The sequence below is a fragment of the Excalfactoria chinensis genome, chromosome 2, assembly GCF_039878825.1.
Source record: "Excalfactoria chinensis isolate bCotChi1 chromosome 2, bCotChi1.hap2, whole genome shotgun sequence".
Classification (NCBI taxonomy): domain Eukaryota; kingdom Metazoa; phylum Chordata; class Aves; order Galliformes; family Phasianidae; genus Excalfactoria; species Excalfactoria chinensis.
The window spans coordinates 139,769,332-139,789,980 of NC_092826.1; the positions used below are offsets into that span (position 1 = coordinate 139,769,332).

General features: G+C 43.4%; 1 protein-coding gene and 1 long non-coding RNA gene across 8 annotated transcripts in view; one reads left to right on the forward strand and one right to left on the reverse strand.

The window, feature by feature from the left end:
- Window positions 1-16,677, forward strand: part of CCDC13 (coiled-coil domain containing 13) — a 30,009-nt gene extending 13,332 nt beyond the window's left edge. For both annotated transcript variants that reach the window (XM_072328910.1, XM_072328911.1), the window contains exons 8-17: window positions 462-566; window positions 1,763-1,927; window positions 3,407-3,583; window positions 4,513-4,719; window positions 5,761-5,897; window positions 7,830-7,913; window positions 8,670-8,798; window positions 11,220-11,374; window positions 15,234-15,348; window positions 15,877-16,677. In XM_072328910.1, coding sequence (XP_072185011.1) covers window positions 462-566; window positions 1,763-1,927; window positions 3,407-3,583; window positions 4,513-4,719; window positions 5,761-5,897; window positions 7,830-7,913; window positions 8,670-8,798; window positions 11,220-11,374; window positions 15,234-15,348; window positions 15,877-16,036 — 1,434 coding nt within the window. In that variant the 3' untranslated portion in view covers window positions 16,037-16,677. The remainder of the gene's footprint in view (window positions 1-461; window positions 567-1,762; window positions 1,928-3,406; window positions 3,584-4,512; window positions 4,720-5,760; window positions 5,898-7,829; window positions 7,914-8,669; window positions 8,799-11,219; window positions 11,375-15,233; window positions 15,349-15,876) is intronic.
- Window positions 3,246-16,799, reverse strand: LOC140248284 (uncharacterized). Of its 6 annotated transcripts, XR_011902825.1 has the most exons (6): window positions 16,676-16,799; window positions 15,781-15,929; window positions 15,208-15,316; window positions 13,363-13,465; window positions 9,736-9,788; window positions 3,246-3,538 (listed from the first exon to the last, which is right to left on the reverse strand). It is a non-coding gene; the product is annotated as an uncharacterized lncRNA (long non-coding RNA). The 6 variants fall into 6 exon arrangements; XR_011902824.1 differs by lacking the exon at window positions 9,736-9,788; XR_011902823.1 differs by having other exon boundaries at window positions 15,208-15,929.
- Window positions 16,800-20,649: the final 3,850 nt, after the last annotated feature.

Sequence of the window (20,649 nt, forward strand, 5' to 3'; positions counted from 1 at the left end):
CACAGTGCAAGAGAAGAGGAGATAGAAGGGGCGCAATACGTGAACAGGCCACTTACATATTATGGCCGTTTGATTCATGGTGTCTGTTATGTTAACTATATTAGATATCAGGAGTGGTGGGTACTGCTCACAACACCCAACTAGATACAGCTAGACAGTCCAATCTGACACTCTCCATAGGCAGGCAGCAAAATATGGACTCATAAAACAAAATCAGAGACTAATACCCAAACATTGAAATACTGAAATATCTACCATAACAAAACCATTTTTGTTAGTCAGACCCTCCTAAGCAGCAGTGAATATCTGGAGTATCAGACATCAGGTGCAGGAGATAAAGGCTATAGTGTGTATATAGATACAGTGTTTTGTGTGTACCACTAGAAAGGGTGAATTTTGCTCCCACCTCCCCAACACCTTTCAACCTAGTCTTTTTGCTAATGTTAACCCCTTCTTTGCAGCTCTTAGCAAATGAAGTTGGTGAAGATGTGAATATCCAAAGTCTTTTGACCAATTCTGGCAGCTGGCGTGGACGAGCCCAGCAAATTCTTGTTCTCCAAAGCAAGGTGAGTTAAGAGCCTGTGTAGTGCCTGCAAGCTGGTCCTGGGATGCTCTCTGTAGGAAAGATGTCTGAGGTAACCTGTTAGTTTCTTAAGTCATTCTTAACATTTATACCTGCTTATGTGTCCCAGTACAAAGTATTTACTGCAAATAAATGACCAGTCTTTGCTGTACTGAGGAAAGCAATGGAAATCTTCATGGTAACTTTTGGAATGTTATTTTAGTGCGTGTGTGTGTGTTTATGGTGGTGATGTGTTAAATTTTAAATGTGTACTGATGTCTGCAATCTTTCAGAATTCCTAGAGAGTACATTGATTAGTCTATTGCAAACATGCAAACCCCAGTATTCAGTTGGGTAGCATCTGTGTTGGAGGAGAGAGTTTGGTGACCTTGGAGAGCTGTGGCAGCTTAGTTAAAATCCCAAGGTGTTGTGAAGGTGCCTCTCCGCACTGAGTACAGAAGGAGCTTTGTCCATCTCTGTGCTCTCACTTACACACCTTTGTTCAGTGCTTGAAGTCACATGGGAAGAATTGAGGCCAGATAAGATTTTCAAGTTGTTCCCCCCGGAAAAGTAAAGTCTTTAGCTCTAAAGAGCACAGTACAGCTGAAATGTCAGATCAGCACAGGGAGACACTTTGTCAGCGTCTTACATAAAACTTCTCTCATGTAATTTGAAACAAAAACTTCCTATTTTTCTCATATTGAATGATATGCCAATGAACTGTGATTTTTGCGCTCTGATTGACTGAAATAGTTAATCTTCCTTTAACTAGACCCCCTGGCTGAGATTCATCTGAAGTCTGTACATATCGTACTGTACTGCACTGCAGAAATTTCTGTCTGCACAGACTCCACAGGCCCCTTTTTTTGTCAGCAATTACAGTCAATAGATCAACAGGGTGCATCTTATCTCAGAAGACACCTCCAAAACAGAGCAGAATATAAGTACTGTAGCAGTGTCCACTTCTTTCTCCTGCCTATAAAATAAACCTGTAGTGAATAGCTGAGATGCAGGAGTTAAGTTCTGCTGCCCACACAGATGTCTAATGCCAGCTGGGGTGCCACAGGGTATCCCTTTGGTCACTCACTGCTCTGTGTCTGTTAGCCATGACAATGTCAAGAAGTAAATAACAAGATGCTGCAGCCTGAGCTCCCTTTGTTTATGTGCTTTTTGATGCTTGGTCTCTGTATTGTCCCCTAGATTAGAGAGATGGAGAATCAGTTGGGTCAGAACAAGAGCAGAACATCACTGAGTGAAATGGATGAGGAACTGCTGGCTCTTACCGACCCGAGGAAGCTGTCAGCCCAAGAGAAGAACTTGCTGAAAATTCGCAGTTTGGAAAAAGAAAGGAAAGAAGCCTTGGAGGTAAAATCGTACAAGCTGACCTGAGTCTTGCTGAGATATTTAGTGTAATAACCTGTCTTACCTTCAGGGTATATGTTATATATCCTACCTGGAGACCATTTTAGAAGCCCACCTGATCTGCTTGAGGAAGTCCTGTCATGCTTCGCAGACTGTACAAAAAACTTCCATGCTTGTTTTCTGCATTGAACTCATGTGCTCAGGCAAACCTTTCAGTAGGTCTTCCCTCTGCTTCATGATTCATGTGTCATATGCATCTACTTGGCCTGAAAAGTGGCCACCTGACAAGTAGGCCTGGTATATGACATTAGGCAGTAGGAGAGAGGAGCAGCGATGCAGTGCAGCTGACACAGGCTTTGCACTGAAGTCACGTGTAGAAAGAGTCCCTGCTGCATCTGCATCCTTCTCTCCATATGATCAGCTGTGCGTTCTTTATGCAGTGTTAAATACAAGCATGCCCCTCACACCTCATGTATCTTTATGGTGATGGTCTCCTACTTTTGAATAAAGCTGAGAATTACAGCAGACTCATTTCAAGAGGCATTTTGAAAATGGCTCTTACCCTCCATCTGTTGCATTTAGTCACTACAAAGATAAAGAGACACACAGTGTTTATGGATTGAGAGGGGCTACAGCAAATAGCATATGTAGTAAACCCTACAATGGAAAGGATACAGAGTTCTGTGTCCACAAGAAACACAGGGGGTGCGGTGTGAGGTGTCAGCTGTACATATGCAGGCTAACAAAGTACATTTCCCTGAAGACTTTTCCTGCATTCACTTCTCTAAAAGCCACCTGAAAACCATTCCAGAGCTTAATTAGTTGCCACCACAATTTAACTGTGCAGTAGAATGAGCAGTGGGGTAGTACACACCTCTCACTCTTGGCTGTGAGAGTGAAAAAGATTTATAGCCATGGGCATGCAGCACAGGGAAGGTTTCCCTTGATAACTGTAATCTGCGTGGCTTCACTCTGCCTTTGTGTTTCAGGCTCCACTCCCCCAGATTCCTTGCACTTGTCCATTTCTACAAGACTATTAGAGTGCTCTCTGACCAGTTCCAACTAGGTGAAGGAATGGCTCAGGAGACAACATATGCCAGGCACTGCTTCTAGTAGGCACTGTGACATCACCAGCCTGTATCTGGAAGAAAGGAAGTTTCTCCGTGGAGGATAATGAGGCAAATAAAAGAGCAGAAGCATGCAAAATTACACAGTAACACAAACTTATTGTGTGCCTCCTGACATACTGAATCAACCTTGTCTACTTGTGTTTCTGATCAGACTGATCCTTTTTTGATGGTGGCAAACAGATGAGCAGTGCTATTTATAATTTCTATTTATTTAGGAGAGATAGGATATGTCATTGCCTTTTTTCTTCCAATTCTTCCAGGCAATGTGTGATTCCTTTTGCTCACCAAAGTATGCAGGGCTTGGTGACAGGCTATAACTGTCATTTCCTCTGATGTGTTTGCATCACTGCAGAAACTCACTGTGGAACACGATGCTCTCCAAAAAAATCATGAGGAAGTGAAAAAAAACCTCGATGCAACAAAAGCCAGGAACAAAGTGCTGTGCAGTGAAGTGAAAACCTTGAAGGCACAGATCGTAACCCTGCTGGAGAAAGGAAAACACGATGATGAGCTCATAGATGCCTTACTGGTATTGCCCTTGCAGTCATCCCTCTTTCTATAAGTGATGAAATGTGGCATCATTTAAAGACACAGTGACACAATCTTAGGGTATACAGGAACTGATGGATCAAACTGTGATGGCCAGAGGTTTCACAATTAGCTAAAGCCCTTCTACATTTCGGATCAGGTTATGTGAAGGCTGCAGAACAGCACCAGAAATGACAGCTGGAATTGAATGGCTCTTAGCTGTAAGCATTGTAGAGGAATGTTTTGCAGAATGATGGAAATAGGGAAGTCAAGCAGTTAGAGGAAGGGCTTCTTGCCTGACTCAGAAAGCTGGACTGATCTCAGACTAGTTTTTACATTGTGTTTTTTTTTAATCTGAGAATGCCTGCAGTCTTACACTTTAATTTGCTGTGTTACACAGCCAGAAACATGAGAACAGAACCATGAGTACTACACTGTAGGCACATGTGGTTGCAGTAGCTGAAGCTAAGAGGATATGGTGCCTTCAAAATTAGGAGTGCTAAATGGGGACCCAAGATGGAGTCGTGCTTAAATATATGCCCACTGTCATCCTCTCGCAGAGCTGTTTCTCTCAGTTCTAATTTGAACCATCCCATTTCTAAAGCCTTGATATGACCAGTGAGGAAGGACTGTCCTTATCCAGCAGAACACGTGTGGACATTACAAGTAGCTGTGCTGTGCAATTCTTTTATTGGTTATCTACTCAGGGAAGACAAGGTGATGTCACACTTAAAACACAGTGGACCAAATTCTTGGAGTAGCAGTAGTGGCATCAATTTGCTTACACCAGAGAATGAGTTTGACAGGGCAGTGGCTTGCCCTAGTATTCATAAATGGGTATTTTTCTTGGAGGATGTAAACTATGCACAGAATCTTACTAATCATTGTGTACAAAAATGTATATCTCATTCATTATTTCTATTTTATCAGAGCCAGCAGAAACAAATGCAGGAAATCTTAAAGCACCTGAGCCAGCAGGATGAGAAGAACAAAGAATCCCAGCAGTTGCTAGGACAGCACTTGAACAATGAGGCTCAGAAACAAAACTGCCTTATAGAGCAGCTCAGGCAGATGGTGGCTGAACGAGAAGCAAAGGTTAAAGAGCTGGAAGAGGAGATTGGGCAACTCGCACTTCAGGTAGTCAGAAGAAATGAACTAGAAAAGCACACCTGTAATCATTTCAGATCTGCTTTTTCACTTCTCTGATGTTAACCATGATGGCACCTGCCCTACTGACAGTCACTTCTATTGGAATGATGATGCAGGAATTCTCTCTTGTAACTCTAATTTTCTTTCTTGTTTGTACACAATTTGAATGGCAGAAAAAATAGGGATATTAATACCTTTGCATCAGGGATGTGCTACACCTGACAGCAGGGATGGGGCCACAGAAGGTATTTCTCAGTATTGCCCATCCTTGGCTGCTGAAGGATGCAGGCAGGCAAATGTAGGTGAGGCCAACACCAGCAATTTGCCATCATGCCCAGTTAGAAACCCTCATGGAGTGATGGGACCCCATAGTAAGTTATTTTCACTGTAAGCCACTTCAAAAACTTCCTCCAATCATCAAGGTAGTAATCAGAGTGTGATGAGTCTCAGCCATATGAAGATTTCATTGTACAGATAAAAGAATCAGAAAGGTTGGCTGCTAATGAACTAGTATGTTAAAATGTCTTCAACAAGATGGTACTATTGCTAGAACACAGGCATAGGAATTGAGAGGCAGTCCACTAACATATCAAAGGCTTCTTCTGTGCTCTGATTTTGTTAAGAGTATCTAGATATCCAGTTCCCATAGATATAACCCTTGTAAGGTTATGGCAAGGTTATGAATCTATCAGATACCTTGGAAATGGGGGCTGGAGTGTTGAATCCAAGATAAATGTTGTGATGGGGACACAAACCAACCATACTAGCAGTGGTGCTGCTGCACTGTAGGTTCTCTAGTGACACTGTGTATAACCTATGATTTTATATGAAACTGCACTTCTCACTGACATTTGCTTTGTTTCTGTTCTGCAATGATTAGAAACTGAAGAAAAGTTTCTGAGCAGGTCCTGTAAATTAAAAGTTCTGGCATGCTTCTAGCAATAGTCACGATCTGCTGATCAGACATTGATGCAGCTCTTTTTCTTTGAACTGTGTAATTGGTTTTGTAACCTGCTCCAACATTAACAGAAGAAATCTGCCCATCAAGGGGACAATTCAGAAGCTGTTGTTACACCACCCACTGCACACTCAGAAGATCTACGTCTTTCTGGGCTTAAGCCCCTGACATCAGCCAGCGATCAGGTTGGAAGGATTGCATCTGCTCGGTAAGAAGATCCTAATGCCAGTCTTTAACATTGCTGTGAGTTATTCAGAAGCATGGTTTTCCCAGACAACTTTATCAGGCCACTAGTGCTGTGTGCCAATGGTTGTGGCAGGCTGTTTACGGTATATGGGAATCTGTAATTGCATTGTCTCTTGGACATTTGTCTTGGAACAGAAGAGGATACACAGGCTTGCAGACATTACTACATTTGGCATGATGGTAGTGCAGCTAATTGTCTTCCTCCAGCTTGGCTAATGTTTATGTGGTTAGCTTAAGTGCCTGTGATTCTGTTCTCTTAGGACAAACAGGACTTCTAATGAGCAGCATTCTGAAAATAGGGTGGCAAATTAATACACAACTCCATTTTAGGTAAATAGTACAGCACTAGTGCATTGCTTAAATCAATAAAGGTGCTTTGAGTAATGTTTCCTTGCAGAAATGTTGAAAACACACCACATTGTTTACTCTTAACAAGCATCCTTTTAGAAGTCTCACTGAAGTCGATGTAAGTTATGCTCATCTTAATACAATTGTAAGCCTGATTTTTGTTCACACTGATGAGGCTGTGGCTCACCCTGACTCTTTGAAGCTACCATAACACCAGCTGTATTTTTCCTGTTAAAATGCTGGGTTTGCTGCTGAAGAGGAGCTGAGATGGATGTTCTCAGAGGGAGTAAACTTTTTAGCAAGTTAAAGTTGCAACTAGTTTCTCTTACGAAACCTTAACTAGACGACCACGTTACTTCAGACACAAAGACTGGCTTGAAAATCGCCAGATTCCTCCCTGTGTCTAAGTAGAACATTATCACAAGATTAAAAAAAGGCTCTTCGGAGTGTTCTGAAATGGGAGTTAGAACAGTATCCTTAATTGAAAGTTTCTCTTGCAGAGTGGTAGCATCTCCAGGGTTCTGCACTCCCAGCTGGCTTTATTCTCTGACTTGTAACTTCACAGATGTAATATTCTCATGGGGCAAATCTATGTTCTATCCACTTATTTTTTTTCTTTTGCCGGTTACTTCAAATGTCTGCTGATAGTAAGCAGGCGGGTGAGCATGAAAGCTGTGCTGGGTATAGGCATTGTAGGAGCCCTAAGTGCAATGCATAAATTACTGCTTGTGCATGTAGCTAACGTAGTGCTGGCCAGGCAATGGCTGGTGTCAGGTGGGCAACGAAGGAGTCTGAATCTGCAAGAGCTGTTAATAATGCGGTCAGCAGGGCTCACTCAATTCCATTAACTTTAATACGCCGATGAAACATCTATTCCATTTTACTTTAGTGAATCATCTTTTCCTATCAAGAAAGATGAAATGAAAAATGCTATAAATAGGATCTAAAGCCCCTTGGAGACGTTCGAGTTAAAATCTGCAGCTTTAGCCTGGGCCACATCTATCATTACCAACCTTCATTTGGTTCTGGGATGGGTTAACCAGGCACAGCTTAGATGGCTGTTCTACTATATTAAGGCCTTATCCTTTGTTAGCTGCAGCTTAAAGACCAGAAAACGTGGGTTACATCTACAAGGAATTACCTTTGGAGGGCTGAACTCAAGAATTAAAGTTCTACACCTTGTTGTGGAACAGGGTTTAGGTTGGTTCTGATGGTTCTGCTCACCAGTTGCTCTGTGGCTACTCTTGACCCCCCCATGCTATGACACTGTGGTACAAAATGCTGGCATGAGGTGCCAGCAAAGTACCCTCGGAAGCACAGAGATCAAAAACCAAGCTTTGTACATGGAACACTCAAGGTGTTTTTGCAGTGTGTTGTGGGGTTAGATAGCAAGTTGAGCTATGGTGTATGCAAAGCCTATGTGGTACCCCCTAGGAGGCTCTAGCAGGCTCTCCCCTGCAAGGCAGCAATAAACATAGAAAATCAGAGTTCTTGGAGGACTGTCCTCTGTAGAGGTCAGTGTTTAACAAAGCTTTCTTCCTTTTAGCACGGTGTCCAAGATGGGCCATATGCTTATAGAATCAGCAGCTACCAAACCTTCCCTTCTCAATAGCAACATCACACCTGGCAGGTACGTGTGTCGGCTTATCTGAAACAAGAGAGAGAACCTGTTGTACTCCACAAGCTGCTGGCAGCCCTTAGCTGCCTTCTTTTAGTAACAGCAGCTTCTTTTGCCATCTGTCTGATACTGTTAGTGGGTTTTGACAAAGGCTGCAGTGTCTTCTTGCTGTCTTGCTTTTTTAATCAGTTGCTAGTTTTATGCCCCATTATTTCCATTTTTCATCCCCCAACCACGAAAGTTTCTTCTACTTTTGGCTCTAAGGGAGATGTTCCATAATACTCCTGAGTGGAGATGTAAGAGCAGAAATGCAGTACATAACAATGGGATGCATGAAAAAGTGTCCCTTCATTTCATCGCATATTAGGAACAAGAAAGGCCATTTTACTAATGCTGCCTGAAGGCTTTCAGTTAGAGAAAATCGATAGCATGCCATTAAATAGCCTGGTGAAGCACTTTGGGGAATCTTTGTGTAGGCTTCTCTTACTTTGGCAGCAGCAGAGGGAAGAGAGTCTGCGAACTTACGGCAGGGGAAGTTTGTTTTCATGGGTGATGGGAAAGGAGAGCACTATTGTGAAAGGGTTGCTTTGGTTCCACGTATTCCATATATTGCGGTGTGGGGACTGATACTGGGGGAGGTAGTGAGCCTAGCAGTGCATGCTGGCTGGGTCTTCAGGCAAGTGTATTTTGATATGTTTTTTCAAATGCTGTCATTTCTTTCATTCGTGAAATGGGAAACAGATACTTTTATGCTTCTGCTGCTTTTAGGCTTGCTGGCATCGACAGCCTGGATTTCAAAGTGCTGCAGACGCAGATCACAGAGCACAAGGCCCTGTGCCAGGCCGCAGAAGTGGAGAGAGACAGGCTCCTGGAGCTGGTCACTGTGCTTCAGAAGAGGTAGAGGCTGATTCTGGCTGTGTCCTGTATGGGATGCTATGCCTCCACTTCCACTCCACTCAGGAGTGGCTGAGACACGTGAGAGTCTGTGCCATGCTGTCCACATGAGCTACAAGTGTTATGCATTCCTTAAATAGTGGCTTTTCAAATTCTTCTGCTCAATTTCACTGCCTAATTGATTCATATTTTTTTTATTCTCTTAAAGTACAGAAAAAAATTGAGTCATCTTCAAGCCTGCTACACTTAGATAAAACTGGAGTTGGTGTATTTATGTATGTATGGCATTACTGAGGCAGCAGCATTATTCATCAGTATGAAATATTGTTATTATAACCCGACTTCTGTTTGAGAAGCATTTCACATTCTCTTTAAGTTTCACCTTTTGAATGAATTTCTTCTGGTTTAACTGAAGCAGAGAGGTGATATTTTTGTTCTCATTATTCAATTCAATTTGAGACAAGGTTAAAATCAAGCTATGCTTTCGGAGGGCAAGCAAAGCAATCTTTTCTCTTTACAAACCATTCAGCCACTGACTTTTTCTCAGTCAGAGAGTGTGTAGCATCTCATTCCCAAATCTCTATTCCAGCTTTAAGAAGATAATTTTTTCTCTATGTTTTCGAAAACAATAAGAACTATTTGTTTGCTTGCTTGATTTTTGCACTCGTTATCATTTCTTGCTTATCTAATTTTGGTTCTGTACAATTAATCACAGTCAAACAAACACCTTTACCACAGTTACAAAAAAATATATCATCTCCTGTGCTTTAAAGGAATAAGTCCTAGAAATATGTCATGTCTGTAAGCCCAGTGACTTTAATAGAGCTATGGCATCAGATAAGGGTGGAGGTGTGAGTGATTGCTGAATTGGGGCCATTGTGAATACGGGATAATGAAGAACGCAGAGGCAATGAAATGCACAATTATAAGTAAAACGTACCACAGACTGATGATTCAGCAGCTCCGCAGTTATCACACATTTATCAAGAGCTCCTGCAGGTAAAGTAAATTTTGTGAGACTGTATGTAATAATTCTTGGAAGGCCTCAGGATAATATAACATCCAGTTATATATCAACATTAATATATGTAAAAGAAGGGAGGTGTTCCTCCTCTCCCCTTCCTCTGTTGCAGTATAGGTCAACAAAGCTCAAGGAATGTATACAATATGCTTAAGCCAAGAGGAGAGCACTGGGAATGGTTACACAAGAAGGATTCTTCTACAGCAGACTTATAACTTAAGACTGTATTTCACAGCTGTTTACTGCAGAGCAGAATATACTGTCAGAACACATTGCATTGTTAGCAGGTTGTAGGATTGGATCCTACTTCAGGAAGGGGAGAAGCTAGAACAAGATTTCAGTTTGCTGCTCATATTGGTGGAAGATTTCATAAAACCCTACTAGTCCTGTTGTTTTTCTCCCCTGTTTGTTGTATGTGGATGCTATGGGAACACCTGGTCAAACAATAGGTTCATCAGTTCAAAACCACCGAGGAGAAATGCAACTTCACATAGCTTGTCACCAGCATGGTAATTCACTGCCACAGCAGATCACAGCCTGTAGCCTGTAGCTAGATTTTTAAATGCAGTGATATAATTTTATTATAGTTGTAATACTATTTTTTAGTTATGTCAGTTAGGAGGGAAATAAGGCTAATCAAGTCTTTTGATTCAAGGAGTAATCCACTATCACCCGTGCGGTCAAGGGAGTTTTTTTGTTCTGCACCATCCAATACACTGACATGGACAATACATGGACATTGAGGCTTCTCCCTAGCTTTAAATTCCTCTTCATCATTTGATGTCAGACTCTGCCCCCCCAGGAGAAGCACCACTGACTGCATCTGTGGGTGCACATTTGGTTAACAGGGAGGTAGTTTGCTCTTCCTTACCGTACTGCAGAGTGAGCCATTGCCTTCTCTTCCACTTTCTTCCTTCCACAGCGGTGCCTAATGGCCGAGTTTATTAAAAGCAACATCTTCTTTTTGTACTTGCAGATAACTGACGCAGAACAGCTGAATGCTAGGCAGTGTTTTAATAAACTGTTTTCCTTCCAAATTTCCTTCTCAGTGTTTTAAAGAAGAATGCAGTTCTTTATTCCTGCAATAAAAGCTCTCTGCAGTTTTGCCTGCTCATCTGAGTAGGAAGTTCACACAAGTGGCCGGTGTTGAGGGGTCTAGGCAGCCTCTACTAATGAACGTATTATTTATAATTATTCTCATTAGTTAGTTCTGTTTTACAAATTGAAAGGGTGTCATTAGGAAGAACTGCATTGGGATTTCTGCCTTTGGAAGCATAGAAAACTCTCCCATTTGCTCTGTTGGGAGCTATGCAGCATGAAGTAGGATTCAGTGCTAAGACTGGCTGATTCTTTATAATCACCGCATAACTAAGCTTTGAACCACCTTTTTTTTTGCATATCAGGATAGAAGAAGGCAGTGATAAAGTCCTGGAAACTGAGAAGAGACTCCAGGAAGAGCGGCGGCGATGTGTCATTTTGGAGCAGCAGCTTGAAAAGCTACAAATGGATTCAGGGAGGATCACAAGTACACAGAAACCTCCCCTGAGGAGCAAAACAGGTGAGGTGGAGCTCTTACATACAGCTTTGTCCCCCATCTCACCTCAGTTGTTAATAGACAGCAGCAACATTTGGACTAATCGCTCAAACCTACACAAGTGCTTGACCTTACACCCAGGGGTTTGGACCAGCTCAGAGCAGTGGATTGATACCAAAGATGAAATCCTCACCACTCATTGTTCAAGAGGATTCTGCCATAGATTTAAGTGGGACCAGGACATTTGCAATATCTTGTTTTCATAGGGTTGGTGGTCTACAGAAAGAACTGTGCCCCTATCGTGACCACTGCCCTGTTCCCTTCACACTTCTGCCTGAGAGATTCATCTGAAGGTTAAGAGCAGAATTAAAGGACGCATCCCAATTTAAGGCCTGTCAGCATCTATGAAAAACTATTGCTGCTGATGTAGTAATTAGATCCGGTGTAATTTATTATCCCATGAACGTGTTAATCTTCAGCTATAAATATGAAAGCCTTACTAGCATAGTTAAAGGAGGAGAATTCATGGTGGATGTTAAATTTTTATTTCCCTGATCAGATTCTTTTATTGCTTAAGGACTCTGATTCTGTAAAGTGCCTAAACCAATAAAATGACACATATTCTAAAGGAAACTTTTCCAGAAATTTCCATTTTTATATCTATTTTCGTAAAGTAAAAAGGGTTTAAATGCCCACAGACCAACAGTAGTAACAGGAGTTTCAATTTGACAAATAATGGATGGCATCAGGCTGAGTTACAGCCACTAGAGAGATCACAAGTCTTACTGCAGTGCTGGTACATGCTCTTGGCCTGCCCCACACTGGAACATGTGATCTTTGGCCATAGAGCTCAATAGAAGCATGGTGTGGTTGTCTACAGTGACTGCATCCAGCACTACTGGATGTACTAGTCCCACCCGATCAGCTTCTTACAGCTGATCTGCATTGAGCACCATGACCTGCATGAACAGTGACCTCCCTTTTCACCTGATGTCTTGTTTCTCCTTTGATGTTGGTTAGGCAAGGTAAGAAATGCTACCATGATCGTGTTGTATCTCTTTGCAACTCCCATCATAGTGCTCTTGATCACATCCTTGTCTGGCAATAGAATCTCCCTGGAGCAGCACAGTGATGCAAGAAGTCACATGGTGTTCACTGTGGTCTCAATTTATCCAGGGGAGCTAGGCCCCCAGTGTAAGGTGTACACAGTGCTCAGGACCTCAAGTGAAGCACTGCCACTTACTCATCCAGCATAGAAAGAATAGGATTCCTTTGTTCCAGATGAGTACTGAGTGAGTTCTTGGATCCTGCTTCCCTATGTAAAATACAGATCAGTTCCTTGGAGCAGAACTGTTGTGCCCTTAACAAGAGCCCCATCCAACACTGGGTTACTTTCATGTCTCTTTCTGCTACCACTGACTTTCAGAGCTGTTTTAACTGTATTAACTGACACCGCATTAAGTGATACAGAAAAACTTAGATCCCAATAGAGAGACTCCCTCCAGGAAACAGAAAGTTGCAATTTAATGACCAGCACCATGTCAGACAGAAGAGGGCCTGGAAGCCAATTGCTGCAGCCTGTGGGCTGTAGGACATAGGGCATTCATTTTGACAGAAGAGTGTTGAAGGCCTCCCAGAAGTAGTATCACAGGGCTGTGATTCCCAGAAGGAGCTGGATATAAGAGGTGTTGGAGCCCTCGGATGGCTTCTTCTGAGGAGGAAATCAGAATGTGTGTAGAGATAGGCAGTAGGCAGGTGAGTCTGGGAATAAGCCATCAATGCCAGGCTTTCTCTTCTGACCTATTGCCTTAAATTGTATATTGGCATCTTGATGCTGTCTTCTAGAGGAGAAACTGACTGTTATTTAGAGCTTAAACTTTTATACAACCTGGTTGTGTACCCTGAATGTAACAAACTTATATTTTCCTTGCAACGTTAAATTGATACAGCGATAAACTCTTCAGGTTTAGGACCACTTTGGCCAAGTACTGTTGTATAGTTTGGTAACTCACCTCTGAGAGACTGGCATTTCAGAGCTGAAGGAGACAGGCTGTTCTTACCAGCTTGACGGGTCTCTTCTTACTATTTCATTTGTTAGCCATGTCTGCTTAGGGGCTAAAAGTAAACGTAGAAAAAGGTTGGCCGTAAGATTGGTGAGAAGAAATATTCTCTATGTCCATGAGATGGGGAGGTAACAGTCTTTCACCACAGCTGTTTGAAGAGAGCTCTGCCCTTTGTGATGTGCCAAAATTCTCTGGAGGTTATACAAGAAAACAAGTCTACAAGGCTGTAATATAGCTCTTCAGCAAAGCATGTAGGTTATATAGATTCTTTCATGCCAGATAATTGAGGAAATAAGGAATGAAAACTTGAGCATAAAATAGAGACTAGAGAACCCACTAATTAGAATCATATTTTCCTTTTGATAATGCAAAATTGGAGTGAGCTGGTCTAATTGCTAATCTAACGTTCCTAGTCTCCTCAATTCAAGGGATGCTGAGTAGTTAGAAACAACTCAGTTGTGCTTTAAAATTAATGATGATTTGGGTCTTTTTTTCTGCCTTATCCAAATATCTAATTAGCAAAGAATAATCCCAGAGGAGAACGGGTAAGTAAAAGCAGGTTTTCCTCACTCCTGTGTAACACAGTGTCAAGTTCTAAACCACTTTATGGTTATAAAGTATAACCTTTCTCCTCATACATTTTTGTACTGAGTGTTCCCGGACCACGTTCTTCTAGATATTCCATATAAGAAGGATTCAATGTTTTAACACTAAATTTACTTATTTGGAGATATTTGCATTACAAGGGATTTTAATGTAGAAAAGCAATACAGCAAGATGCTGAAATCACAGCACAAGCACAGTGTAGCAATTGCAAGATGCAGTTGAATCAAACATGGTTCGCGTTACTAGTCTAAGTATCATGATGCTGGGTGTTCTCAGTCACCAAGAAGAATGCATGGCCTGAAGCCTCCTCAAGCCCATTCTTCCCTTCAGGGGTCATTTTATTTGTTTGATTTTTATGTTTCGGACTGAGCCACATATGCACTTCGCCCTTATTGCTCTGGCTGGCTCAGAGAAGCAGTACATTCTATGGATTATTTTAGGGAAGGCCATTTACATTCACTCAACCGACGCAGCTGTTTATCTACAGTGAAGGCCACCCTCTGGTGTTGAGATAAGTTCATTCCCTTTGGTGTTGAGATTAGTCCAGCTTCTCTTCCAATTGTTACAGTTGCTTCCCACATTATTTTCTGAGCTTCATGAGCACACTGTCCTTGTCTGTCTTCTCTGAGTCTCCTGCTCCTATACTATCACCTAATGTTTTGGGCACTAGAATATTTTGGATTACTTTTCTTGTCTAGACAGGTAAACACACATATTACTCAACACACATTTAACCCCGAAATGCGTATTCCTTAGTCTTTAATTCTTCTGGAAGGAGATTAAAAGAAAACTCTGTCCTATATATTTACACTGTCTTCTTGGATATACATAGAACTGTGCTTATTTATGGCCTCAAGTTGAGCCAAGGTAAGTTTAGGTTGGACATTAGGAAACACTTCTTTACAGAAAGGGTAGTTAAACACTGGAATAGGATCCCCAGGGAGGTGGTTGAGTCACTGTCCCTGGATGTGTTTAAGAGCTGTTTGCATGTGGTGCTCAGGGATATGATTTAGCAGAGGGTTGTTAGACTTAGGGTACTATGGTTAGGCTGTGGATGGATTTGATGATCTTTGAGGTCTTTTCCAACCTGGGTAGTTCTATGATTCTATGATTTATTCACTGTTTCCTTTGATCTGTTTGAAATCTCACAAGGTGAAAAATATTGCTCGTGTTGCTTGTTTTACTTACACTGCATTTTGTGATGAAATTCCCAGGCCAGTCTGCAGGTCAGTCAAGGCTGTCCTTGAACATGAGTGATAGGAAGGAGCTCTCCGCAGCCCAGCTGTCCAAGCTGCCTCTAGAATCACAGATAGAGGAGCTCAGCACAAGGTATGGCTTCCTTTCCTCTGTGCTGCATTACTGCCATTTTCTGTTTCAGCAATAGCTCAGATTCATTGCTGTCCTCCTAGCAGTGATATTACCTAGACCAGCTCCTCAGAAGGAAAACCAGCAAGCTGTACGAATCACAGATCCTCTGGATTGAGTTTTCCTGTATCATTCTTATACCAACTGCCTAAAGATGATGCAGATACCCAGAAATGTAAAGTAACACGAAGCACTTCAAGAAAAACACCTTTATTTTTTTCTTTTCTTAGCTATTGATTGCAAGCTTATTGCTGGAAAAAAGAAATGATCATCTTTAACAAAGCATCTGAAAAGTATCTTTGTCTTCTAATAACTTTCTCTGTCTCCAAGAGAAAAGGAGCAAGTGTTTATAGGTCTGTTCTTTCTCATGCCTGTTACAAGATTACCAGAGAGCACCTGTTTCAGTGTTTTCTTCCCTGGAGCTGAAGCGCTGTTCTAATGTGTTTTGAAGCTCCAAAGCTCACATGAAAGTTTCCTTTTGTTTCCTCATAGGCTTGTGATCCAGCTGGATGAGAATGAAGCTCTGAAGGCTGCTCTGGAGGCTACTGTGAGAAAGAAAGAGGAAGACTTTAAGCTGTACCAGGACACAATGGACCAAGTGAAGGATATCTTTCTACAGGCCATTCGGCAGCAGAAACAAGAGAAGAGTTAAGCAAGATATACAGAGCCCTCTGAACTGCAAAGAAAGGAGAGAGGCCAGGTGTTGTGTCCATGGATTGAAATGCACTGGAAGTGTAGTTTTGCATGTCACGTCTTCAGCTTTTGCAGGAGAGGATGAGAGATGAAGCTGGAATACAAACAGACTGAAGATTTTGCATGTTGGCAAATTTGGGCTGTAAAAGTTAGCAAGCAGGTGGCTGCACATGCCAGAGTCTGGTGCAGTGTAGAGCGCTGCAATTCTGCAGAGTGATTTTGGACAAAGCCTCCCTAGTTTCATTTAAGAGAGGGCTCGATATTCATTACACTGCTGCCTTTATCAGCATATGAAGGAATTTGCCTTACAAAAGTTATGCCAGCCCCCTTCCAAAGCTCTGCCAGGAGCAAACTGAGTTCTGTTGTTATCAGCACACTGACACCGGTCTGCCTAAGGCTGTCTGTAGTACTTAAATGATGAGAGAATGGGTTAGCCTGGCCTGTGAATATCTGCGAGTGCACTTCCTAGGCTCTCTATTGATCATCCCAGCTTCTTTCTTAGCTTGAACATATTGACAGAGGAGGTTTCTGAAACTCAATAGAATTTGCACTGGAAAGGAAAACTTTGCAGAGCACTCCTCCAATCAGTAAGACTTACCTTAAATGCAGCTCCCTGTAATAGCTCATTCCATATGAAACTGGCCAGCCGAGTTATGAGTTCCCCAATTTCTCTGCAGCCATCCATCAGGCGGGTCCTGTTCTCATTAGAAAGAAGTGCTGAGTAGAACACAGGCAGCTTTATTACAGCAGAGGAGGGACTTTTGAAACTCCTACATCTCTGTCCTTTTCTCTTGCAGCAGGATGAGAGCACCAAATGCAAGCTAATAAGGCATAATAATGCAGCCTGCCAGCAGAGAGCTAGACTTGGGGATTACAAGCAAATAGAGAGCTAGTCATTTTTGAATAGTGCTGCCTTGTTTCTCAGATGAAAGTCTTTTGAAAGCTCTTTCTGCTTTGTTTTGTCAGCCTCTTTTTGTAAGCGTGAAGTTTGTCAGACTTTAACCCCAGCCATCACCATCCCAAAGTGGATTTGTGGACATGCAAACCGCTGCTCCCTACCCAGCATGAGCAAAGGGCTCTTTCTCCAACAAGTGGGGCCCAAACTGCTCGTTGCCAGATTCCTCCTGCCCCCCCCCTTCCAGAGGCATCAGAGGAAAGGCCATCTAGCAACCCACAGTACACTCCTGTCAGTTGAGGAGTTGTAAATCCTACACTGAGAGTTCGACAAAGTTTTGTCCAAGTGAGCTGCGCTTCCTTTCTGTTCAGCTCCATCCTGATGATGCATGAGACAGCACAGACCAAAGGGAGTAATTCAGCCCACCTCCTGTAGGTATTTTCAGAGCCTGCAGTAGGAACATCACCCAACAAAGCTGCCCGAGCTGTGGTAAAACGTGGAGGTTTTGCTGTGCAGTGGCTGCTAAGCTCAGGCTGCCAGCTTGCAGCTGGAGATTCTGATTTCGCTTACACTGAAGTGTGAATCAATAATATTTTCCCGTAAGTACATAAGAGGAAAACTGCTGTCCTTTCCAATGTGTGGTTGGCATTTGTGTCCTGTCCTCGTGATGCTCTCTAGCAAAATTCTTCCTGAGGTGGCAATGAATCAACCCAGGAAACTCGGATGAGAAAATGGGAGTGCTAGATGATACAGAACACATATGGCTTGATAGCATATGGTACAAACCTCCTAAGTGTTGCAACACTTGTTTCTTTAAGCATATGCTTGTTTGGGGTTGCACTGAAGCACTTTCTCCTATTTTCTGATGCACACAACCAGAAGATGCCTTGAAGAAGGAGGAAGAAGTAAGTCACAGTGAAACAGCGTATTTAGGGAGCCTACACCTGCATGTAACGTTTCTCGTGGCAATGTGCAATCTGCCTCCCATCACAGAGCACCGGAGATCTGAACTCAGGCCAAATTCTGCAGAGCTTCTCAGTTTTCACTTTAGTTTTGAGATAAATTCCCTCTGTACTACCAACGGAGCGACCCGACTTTGACTTTTGCCCACGCTGACCCTTGCAGCAGCTGATTCCCATTTTCTCAAGGTATGGGAGAGGCACAGCTCACACAGTTTTGTCAGTGAATTTAAGAAACCCAGAGAGATCTCTGAAGCAGCCCTAGCTCAGCTGCTGAGCCCCAAACCACTGCAAACACTGGCCTCACTGCAGAAACCCACACTGCAGGTCCTCAGACAGAGTATCTTCCCAAGCAATTCGGATGTGCTGTTTGAGATATGTTTTTTGTAGGGATGCAGCTGAGCTTGATCTGAAACCTCCCAGATCACCGGCTTTCCTTGGAAGTTTCTCCTAGCAGATCAACTCCAGCCTATTAAAATCTTGTGTGTTAGTTCTCATTTGAATCTCAATGACTTCGCTTTGCAGCCAGCCCTCACTGAGCCTCCCTCTGCCAGATAAAAGCAGTGTGAGCACCCGGCCTTTGCTCATTGGGACTTCACAGAGCACAGAGTGGTGTCACAGGCCACTTTCTGAGAAGCTCTGAGTTTTCTCAGTCTCTCCTTGCAGTTTTGATGACAACAGTCCGTGCTGCTGGTGGCAGGAACAGCCCTAAGGCGAATTCTTGCTGCAGGTATTTGAGGCTGTGGACAGTTCTCATTGGGATTCAGGCAGCTTTTAGCCACCGTGTGCAATGAACACGAGTCCAAAGACCAAAGGTTGTCTCAGCAGAGCGCTTCCACTAAGCAGACAGAAAGTGCCTTTCGGATACATCCCATTCTAAAAGTACAGCTGAGCCACTGAGAATAAATCCTGTTGACCTTTGATTAATTGTCAGCGTTTTCCTCTCAGCCTGTTACAAACAGCCTTACCTACAGACAGCAAGCATTGCAAGAGCGAAGCCCACTGCCCCGGCTGGTCGTAATGTGAATTAAGTTGCATTAGCACAGTTAAATATAGATGGAATCGACACGTGCAAGCTCTCCGTGCCTTCAGCTCTGCCGAGCCAAGCAGCAGAGGATCAGCCAGTAGGTCAAAGCTGATCCCACTGTAACTGCTCCAATTTAGAGCCATGGATTTGGGCTGCGGGTGGTGCGTGCCCTCCCCAGGCATTAAACCAGCAGGGGTTTTGCATCTGGGAGACAGTCGCCTTTCCAGGGCACCTGGTCACTTTGCTTTTTGGGAGCTTGGCAGCAAATGCCTCTTTGGAAAGGCTTCAGAGCAGGGAGATGAGAGGAGGAGATGCATTTAACTCCTTTGCAGGGGGAAGTGGGGAGAAAGGGACAAAAGCAAACTGCTTTGTCCGCAGCCAACAGCTGCTGCTGCCCTGTAAGCACTGGGGGCATCGCCCTGTGCATGACATATGAATGAGCTTGAAATGGAAAAACCCCACAGTAGAGCCCCTGTGCTCTAAATTAAGCCACCGCTGAGCCAAGAGGGGTGTTGGGTTTCTCACTCATCCTCTCCCCTCCGAGCCCTGCTCGGAGCTGGCTGGTCCCACAGGGCAGGGCAGCCTCGCTCAACAAATGCCACCTCAATCCCCACGCATCTCCTCTTACAGAGCAAAGGCCCCAAACCCCATCTGCTGGCACAGGATGAAGCCTTGGGTTTTAGAGCAGCTCATTTGTCAGCAAGAATAGTTATCATCTAGACTTTTTCAGGAAGGAAAGGGGATCTTGACGAGAAGGGCTGAAGGCAGCAGGTTTCAACTAGTGTGGGGTGTTGTCCTTGCCAAGCACTTCCCAGGGCAGCAGGAGATCCTGGGTGGGAGTGTGGGGCTTTGGTGGGATCACTGGGGGCCAGAGGAGGAAGGCAGGACCGTTATGGGGGACTGCACGGTGTAATGGGTGACCTGGGATGGAAGGTTGAGAAGCTGGATGGATGGATGGATGGATGGATGGATGGATGGATGGATGGATGGATGGATGGATGGATGGATGGATGGATGGATGGATGGATGGATGGATGGATGAGTAGATGTGTGAATGGGTGCATGGATGGAAGTTTGGATGGACTGATATTTAGATGGATGGATGTGGGTCCCCATTTTCCCTTCTCCCAAGCTGTTCTGCTAGCCAGGGACGTTTCTTCTGAGGTCCTAGTTGACAAGCTCCCAGCAGTTCATATGCATGGGCAGACTTGGTGGGGGAACTTGAAGCAGTATGAAGCAACCCACGTTGTTTATTACAACCCTCTCTCCCTCCATTTCACCCCATAGAGAGCTGCTCCAGCAGCAGGGAGACAGCAACACAAAGCAGGTGGAAGTGGCCAGCAGGAGGATGTCCCCATCTGACCTCTCACATTGATGCTATGCCCCATTGGGATGGAGCTGAGTGCTTTGCATTGAACCCCACTCACACAAAAGAGAGGAGTTCCCTCTGCTCATGTGCCACATCTTCCAGCAACCCAACAGCTGTTTGAAAATACCATCATTAAATCAGCTCGAGGCCATAAACAGCCCTTAGCAGTAAAGCTGCAGTACTGGGGCAATAAAACACGGAGGTGTCCCCTGTGTTGAGGAAGGCAGGCTGATGGCATTAGAAATAAATCTTACTGAGTTAGAAATAGAGATTGAGGTTGTTTTTTTCTTTTCTGATTTTTTTTTTTTATAATATCTATAAA